The 7767-nt window shown below is 52.2% G+C and overlaps 1 protein-coding gene across 1 annotated transcript; it reads left to right on the forward strand.

The window, feature by feature from the left end:
- Positions 1 to 1111: 1111 nt before the first annotated feature.
- On the forward strand, positions 1112 to 6572 carry LOC144609060 (uncharacterized). Its single transcript, XM_078427406.1, has 2 exons — positions 1112 to 1767; positions 6379 to 6572. Exons 1-2 carry the CDS (start codon positions 1138 to 1140, stop codon positions 6436 to 6438), a joined length of 690 nt encoding a protein of 229 aa, XP_078283532.1. The 5' UTR covers positions 1112 to 1137; the 3' UTR covers positions 6439 to 6572.
- Positions 6573 to 7767: the final 1195 nt, after the last annotated feature.

The following is a 7767-nucleotide window of genomic DNA, read 5'->3' on the forward strand; positions in this document are numbered from 1 at the left end:
ACACAATGAAAGGTGATCTTTAGCACCAGTGCTAGTTCAGGACACACACAGCTGGTGGCTGAAAATAATATTTCTAACTTCAGAGCCAAATCCTGTCAGTCTGAAATATCTCTGCGCCCTCCACCCCTCTCTCCTTCCCTCTCCCTCACCCTCTTTCACTCCCCTCTCTCTCTCTCCCTCTCAGTCCCTCTCTCCCCTCTCTCTCTCTCTAACATTGATTCTTCCACACTTCCCAAGTGTGACAGATGGCACTTCATCCGAACCGCACTCTCTATCAGAGCACATTAAGTCAGCAGCCGCTGCTGCTGATCCTCCACTGATCTCTGGTTATCGAGGTAAAGCAGCCCGTTGTCCTTGCAAAGTTAAACCGCCTGCCCTGGCGTTGTGCTTATTGTTTATTCCTTTCGCAGGAAGGCTCGTATCTCCGGTCCACGTGCGCGAAGGAGAGGAATCCATCCAGACGGCCCAGAGACAGACGGCTGCTCCTGTTCCATCCTCACATCCCTGGAATCGACAATCCCGCGGGCCTCTCTCTCGGTTACAACGATCACCGCGGAGAGGAGGGAGGAGAGGAGAGGAGAGGAGAGGAGAGGAGAGGAGAGGAGAGGAGAGGAGAGGAGAGGAGAGGAGAGGAGAGGAGAGGAGAGGAGAGGAGAGGAGAGGAGAGGAGAGGGGAGGAGAGGAGAGGAGAGGAGAGAGGAGAGGAGAGGAGAGAAGAGGAGAGGAGTGTGAAGAGGAGAAGAGGAGAGGAAGGTGGGGAGGGGAGGAGAGGAGAGGAGGAGAGGCGAGAGGAGAGGAGAGAGGAGAGGAGAGGAGAGGAGAGGAGAGGAGAGGAGAGGAGAGGAGAGGAGAGGAGAGGAGAGGAGAGGAGAGGAGAGGAGAGGAGAGGAGAGGAGAGGAGAGGAGAGGAGAGGAGAGGAGAGGAGAGGAGAGGAGAGGAGAGGAGAGGAGAGGAGAGGAGAGGAGAGGAGAGGAGAGGAGAGGATAGGTGTGAAGAGGAGAGGAGGAAAAGGGGAGAGGGAGGTGGGGAGGGGAGTAGAGGAGAGGAGAGGAGAGGAGAGAGGAGAGGGGAGGGGAGGGGAGGGGAGGGGAGGGGAGGGGAGGAGAGGAGAGTGAAGGTATCTACAGATAAACACCATGGAGGTGGCAACCCAAGTGGTTCTGCCCCAGAGATACGTGCCACCCTTGGCGTACGAGGCAGCATTAGACTGCAGCTCCCTCTGTCCAGGGAACGGTTGGAACAGCATCAGCTCGGAGACGAACCGTTCCAGCGACTCGTCAGCGTCTCCCACCGCGTCCCCTCGGCCTGCCCGCCGCTCCCCTGGCGACCCGTGCCAGGGCGAAGGTCGCCCGGAGGAGGGGAAGGGCGAGAGTGGGCGGCAGGCGAGGAAGGGCCGCTCGCGCCATCTGGGCAGGGAGAGGCAGAGCGCCAGCGAGAGGGAGAAGCTGAGGATGAGGGGCCTGGCCAAGGCCCTGCACAACCTGCGCACCTACCTCCCCCCGTCCGTGGCCCCGGCCGCCCAGAGCCTGACCAAACTGGAGACCCTACGGCTGACCATCCACTACATCGCCCACCTGACCGACCTGCTGGCACTGGGCCAGGAGATGCCCACGCAGGGCGGGGGGCCGTGCCGGGCAGGACACCCACAGGGCTGGTACCCCAACGCCCAGGGACCCCCAGCCCAGTGCCCGGTCTATCTCGGGAACACAGCGGTGAACGGCACCAGTGAGCTGGCAGCTACCTTCCAGGACATCGGCCGTGGGCAGGTACGTCAACCATCTCACCTCCTGGCTCCAACCCTGGATGATGCCCACCTCTTTCAGTGATTGATCGAGAGGCACAGCAGAGAAACAGGCCCTTCAGCCCACAGAGTCCATGCCGATCATCCATTGCCCGTCCAGACTCGCTCCGTGTTATCCCACTTTCCCATCCACTCCCGAACACACCAGGCAAATTAACCTCCAAACCTGCATCGACCAGCAATCCCACGCACATTAACACCGACCTACGTACGCTAGGGACAATTTACAATTGTAACAAGCCAGTTAACCTACAGACCTGCACGTCTTTGGAGTGTGGGAGGCAACTGGAACGCCCGGAGTAAAGCAACGCGGTCAGGCGGAGGACTTGCAAACTCCGCACAGACAGCACCCGTGGTCAGGATCGAACTCGGGTCTCGGGCGCTGTAAGGCAGCAGCTCTATCGCTGCACCACTGTGCTGCTTTTCACTGCGGCAATTACATAGAGGGTAGAAAAGTCCAGCGCAGAATACCGCTGTGCCACCCCAATACTTGACAAACCAAATGGGAATCCCTCGCCGATTTAGATTTAGATTTTTTTTAGATTTAGAGATACAGCGCGGAAACAGGCCCTTCGGCCCACTGGGTCCGTGCCGCCCCAGCGATCCCCGCACATTAACACTATCCTACACACACTAGGGACAATTTTTACATTTACCCAGTCAATTAACCTACACACCTGCACGTCTTTGGAGTGTGGGAGGAAACCGAAGATCTCGGAGAAAACCCACGCAGGTCACGGGGAGAACGTACAAACTCCGTACAGACGGCGCCCGTAGTCAGGATCGAACCCGTGTCTCCGGCGCTGCATTCGCTGTAAGGCAGCAACACTACCGCTGCGCCACCGTGCCGCTTGGTTACAGGCAAAAATAAATCATGTGAGAGCTTCCTGCATTCCAGCCCACATTTGGAAAGGCCCAAGCATTTCTCTGGCATTTCTGTTGGTTGTTGGCACAGCAGGTCAGGTACAGTATCCAACACTAGCAACCAGGAGATCTGAGTTCACACCTCACCATGGCAACTGCGGAATTTAAATTCGATTCATGATTTGGAATTAGACGGAACCAACAAGTCGCCCATGATGGGGATCATGTTCGGCACGGACGCTGTGGGCCGAAGGGCCTGTTCCTGCCCTCTGCTGTTCCCCGTTCTATTACCACAAAACCACTGGATGGTGTTATCACCTTCTCCAGTTCCTGAACATCCTCAGTTTAGTTTAGAGATACAGTGAGGAAACAGGCCCTTCGGCCCACCTAGTCCGTGCCGACCAGCGATCTGCATACACTAGCACTATCCTACACACTAGGGATCATTTACAGCTTTTACCAAAGCCAATTAACCTACAAACCTGCACGTCCTTTGAGTGTGGGAGGAAACCGGAGCACCCGGGGAATATGCACGCAGGTCACGGGGAGAACGTACAAACTCCGTACAGACAGCACCCGTAGTCAGGACTGAACCCGGGTCTTTGGCGCAGTGAGACACCACAGAATGGCACAGTTGCTAGAGTTGCTGCTTCAGAGACCTGGGTTTGATTCGGCTGCTGCCCGTGCTTGGGTGCTGTCTGTGTGGAGTTTGCACGTTCTCCCTGTGACTGCGTGGGTTTCCTCCTGGTGCCCCAGTTTCCTTTCACATTCCAGGTTTGCAGGTGAGGCAGCCTCTGTAAATTGCCCCTGGTGTGTGTAGAGTGGATGAGAGACTGCGATAACACGGAACTAGTGTGGACGGGTGATTGACGATCAGCACAGACCCGTTGGGCCGGAGGGCCTTTTTTTTTTCCAAACTGTATCTTTCAATCAATTCAATCAATCGATCGGGTCCTTTGGCCCACAATGTCTGTGCTGAACATGAAGCCAAGATTAATTGATCTCATCTGAACTGCCTGCACAGGAGGATTAGAGAAACTTCACGGGGTGTGGAGTGTGGGAGGAATCCGGAGCGCCACACGGGTCACGGGGAGAACGTGCAAACTCCGTACAGACAGCACACGTAGTCAGGATCGAAGCCGGTTCTCTGGCAGTACCTGGTAAGACCGTAGCTCTACCGCTGCGCCACCGTGCTGCCCAGTCTGTGGCATTTCCATCCTGAGATGAAAAGGTTCTGATTATCTGGCCTAAATTTGCCTCTCATCATCTTATCCACTTCTATCAGGTCTCCCTTCAACCCTCGGTTACCCAGGCTATGATGCCAGTCTGCTTTCACTTGCATGTGGCTCCAAACAGGGATATGTCCTCTGAAATGGACAGGCAAGCCACTCAGTTCACAGGCCTTAATCTGGGGCCTATAAAACTAGTAACACCCACATCTTGAATTATAAGAGGAGTGGGACTAAGACTACCGTGGCCCGAACCATTCCTTTCAATAACAGTCCCGACCTAACACATCACCTGTCCATTCTATGCGGCACAGTGGCGCAGCGGTAGAGTTGCTGCCTTACAGCGAATGCAGCGCCGGAGACTCAGGTTCGATCCCGACTACGGGCACCGTCTGTACGGAGTTTGTACGTTCTCCCCGTGACCTGCGTGCGTTTTCTCCGAGATCTTCGGTTTCCTCCCGCACTCCAAAGACGTACAGGTATGAGGGTTAATTGACTGGGTAAATGTAAAAATCGTCCCTAGTGTGTGTAGGATAGTGTTAATGTGCGGGGATCGCTGGGCGGCGCCGACTCGGTGGGCCGAAATGCCCGTTTCCGCGCTGTATCTCTAAACTAAACTAAACTTTTTCACCCAGAGGGTTGTGAATTTGTGGAATCCTCTGCCGCAGAAGGCAGTGGAGGCCAATTCACTGGATGCATTCAAAAGAGAGCTAGAGAGCTCTTCGGGCTAGTGGAATCAAGGGGTATGGGGAGAAAGCAGGAACGGGGTACTGATTGCGGACGATCAGCCACAATCACATTGAATGGCGGCTCTGGCTCGAAGGGCCAAATGGCCTCCTCCTGCACCTATTGTCTATGTATCTATGTGTATGTATGTATAAGCATTCCTTCCCCAGATGCTGCCAGACCCGCTGAGTTGCTCCGTTACTTTGTGTTTTACTCAATATTCCAGCATCTCCAGTTCCTTGTGTCTCCATTTCGTCATCTTTGGTCAATGGAAGGGGAGGGGAGACGTGGCCGATCATGGAGTCATGGACTCTTACAAGGAGCATCTCTTCCTTAGGCCAGAAAGAAGGAAAGCCCACGGCACAATACAGATCCTGATCGCTATCCATCGTCAAGGGCAGGCAATGTTTACCACATTTAGACGCGGCACAGTGGCGCAGCGGTAGAGTTGCTACTTCACAGCGCCAGAGAGACCCGGGTTTGTTCCTGACTACAGGTGCTGTCTGCGCGCAGTTTTTACGTTCTCCCCATGACCTGCGTGGGTTTCCCCCCCAGTATCACTGTTTTCCTCCCGCACTCCAAAGACAATAGACAATAGACAATAGGTGCAGGAGGAGGCCATTCTGCCCTTCGAGCCAGCACCGCCATTCAATGTGATCATGGCTGATCATTCTCAATCAGAACGCCGTTCCTGCCTTCTCCCCATACCCCCTGACTCCGCTATCCTTAAGAGCTCTATCCAGCTCTCTCTTGAATGCATTCAGAGAATTGGCCTCCACTGCCTTCTGAGGCAGAGAATTCCACAGATTCACAACTCTCTGACTGAAAATGTTTTTCCTCATCTCAGCTCTAAATGGCCGACCCCTTATTCTTAAACTGTGGCCCCTTGTTCTGGACTCCCCCAACATTGGGAACATGTTTCCTGCCTCTAACGTGTCCAAGGCGGCACGGTGGCGCAGCGGTAGAGTTGCTGCTTTACAGCGAATGCAGCGCCGGAGACTCAGGTTCGATCCTGACTACGGGTGCTGTACTGTAAGGAGTTTGTACGTTCTCCCCGTGACCTGCGTGGGTTTTCTCCGAGATCTTCGGTTTCCTCCCACACTCCAAAGACGTACAGGTATGTAGGTTAATTGACTGGGTAAAATGTAAAAATTGTCCCTAGTGTGTGTAGGATAGTGTTAATAGTGTTAGTGTGCGGGGATCGCTGGGCGGCGCGGACTTGGTGGGCTGAAAAGGCCTGTTTCCGCGCTGTATATATGAAATGAAATGAAATGAACCCCTTAATAATCTTATACGTTTCAATAAGATCTCCTCTCATCCTTCAAAGACATACAGATTTGTCGGTTAATTGGCTTCGGTAAAAATTGTAAATTGGCCCTAGTGTGCGTAGGATAGTGTGAGTGAACGGGGATCGGCGGTGGACGCGGGCGATGGGCCGAAGGGCCTGTTTCCGCGCTGTATCTCTAAACTAAAACTAAACACTCAATCCTTGATAAATAGGATGCGATATCAAAATTCGGAGTAAAATGCCAGAGGGGACTCATCAAACTCATCGGGAGAGGCAGCGCAGTGAAGATAGACACAAAATGCTGGAGTAACTCAGCGGGGACAGGCAGCATCTCTGGAGAGAAGGAATGGGTGACGTTTTGGGTCGAGGCCCCTCGTCAGATTCAGTGTGTTGGGGACTCAGTGCATCTTATCTGTGCCACGCTGTCTGATGAAGTCACTCTGTAAATAACCTGCTTCCATCTTTACAGAGTTTCACGGAGAACAATGCGAATCTGCAGCTGGTCCCTTGGTTTCCATGGCAACATTAAAGACCCCCTTGGGGCCTACCACATTCTGAGAAATTACTCATTTGAAAGCTCTATTAATTTAAGTATTTTTTCATGTAGATGTTTATTTTGTTAAGCCTGTGAAAATTATTTGATATATTTTTGTTAATCTAGTTTTGCCGTCTGTATATTTGATCATGAAAGACAATAAAGCATTTTAAGTTTGGTAAATTTATCGTTGGTCTCTTCTGAGGAAAAGGGCATCTCGGAGATTTTATTGAAAGAACTTTTGGGGTGAGGTAGAGTCACGTACAGGCTGGAAACAGGCCCTTCGGCCCAACTTGCCCATGCTGACCAACATGCTGGCCCATATCTGAGGAAGGATGTGCTGGCGTTGGAGAGGGTCCAGAGGAGAATGATCCTCGGAACGAGTGGGCCAACATATGATCAGCGTTTGACGGCACTGGGCCTGTACTCGCTGGTGTTTAGAAGGATGAGGGGGGACCTCATTGAAACATACCGAATAGTGAAAGGCTTGGATAGAGTGGATGTGGAGAGGATGTTTCCACTAGTGGGAGAGTCCAGGAACAGAGAGCATAGCCTCAGAATCAAAGGATATTCCTTTAGGATGGAGAGGAGAAATTTCTTTAGTCAGAGGTTGGTGAATGTGTAGAATTCTTTGCCACAGAAGGCTGTGAATGCCAAGTCAATGGATGTTTTTAAGGCAAGGGTAGATAGATTCTTGATTAGTACGGGTGTCAGGGGTTATGGGGAGAAGGCAGGAGAATGGGGTTAGGAGGGAGAGATAGACCAGCAGTGAGTAGATGTGATTGGCCAAATGGCCTAATTATGATCCTATTACATATGACCTTATGTCCCATTTACACAGAAGAGGCCTGGAGTAGGTCATCCATCAAAGGTCGGCATGTTTAAGTGGCCTACACCCTCTCCTAGTTTGTTGTGTGAAATATCATTTCTAATTCCAATCTGATCTCTGGATCATCCCAGTCTAACATTTCATCTTTGGCAGAGATGCCTTGCGATACTATAGAACTAATGTGCTTGGAACTGATGCGCTACAATGCTGAGAATTATATTCTGCACTCTGTATCTTCCCCATTGCTCTAACTATTGTACTTGAGTTTGACTTGATTGTATTGTCTGATCTGCGCAGGTAGGAACTGAAGAAGCTGGTTCAAACCGAAGACAGACACAAAAAGCTGGAGTAACTCAGCGGGTCAGACAGCATCTCTGGATAGAAGGAATGGGTGACGTTTCAGGTCGAGACCCTGTTTCAGACTGAGAGTCAGGGGAAAGGTTAACGAGAGATATGGATGGTGATATAGTGAGATATAGAACAAACGAATGAAA

This window comes from Rhinoraja longicauda, chromosome 33 (genome assembly GCF_053455715.1).
Source record: "Rhinoraja longicauda isolate Sanriku21f chromosome 33, sRhiLon1.1, whole genome shotgun sequence".
Lineage (NCBI taxonomy): Eukaryota > Metazoa > Chordata > Chondrichthyes > Rajiformes > Arhynchobatidae > Rhinoraja > Rhinoraja longicauda.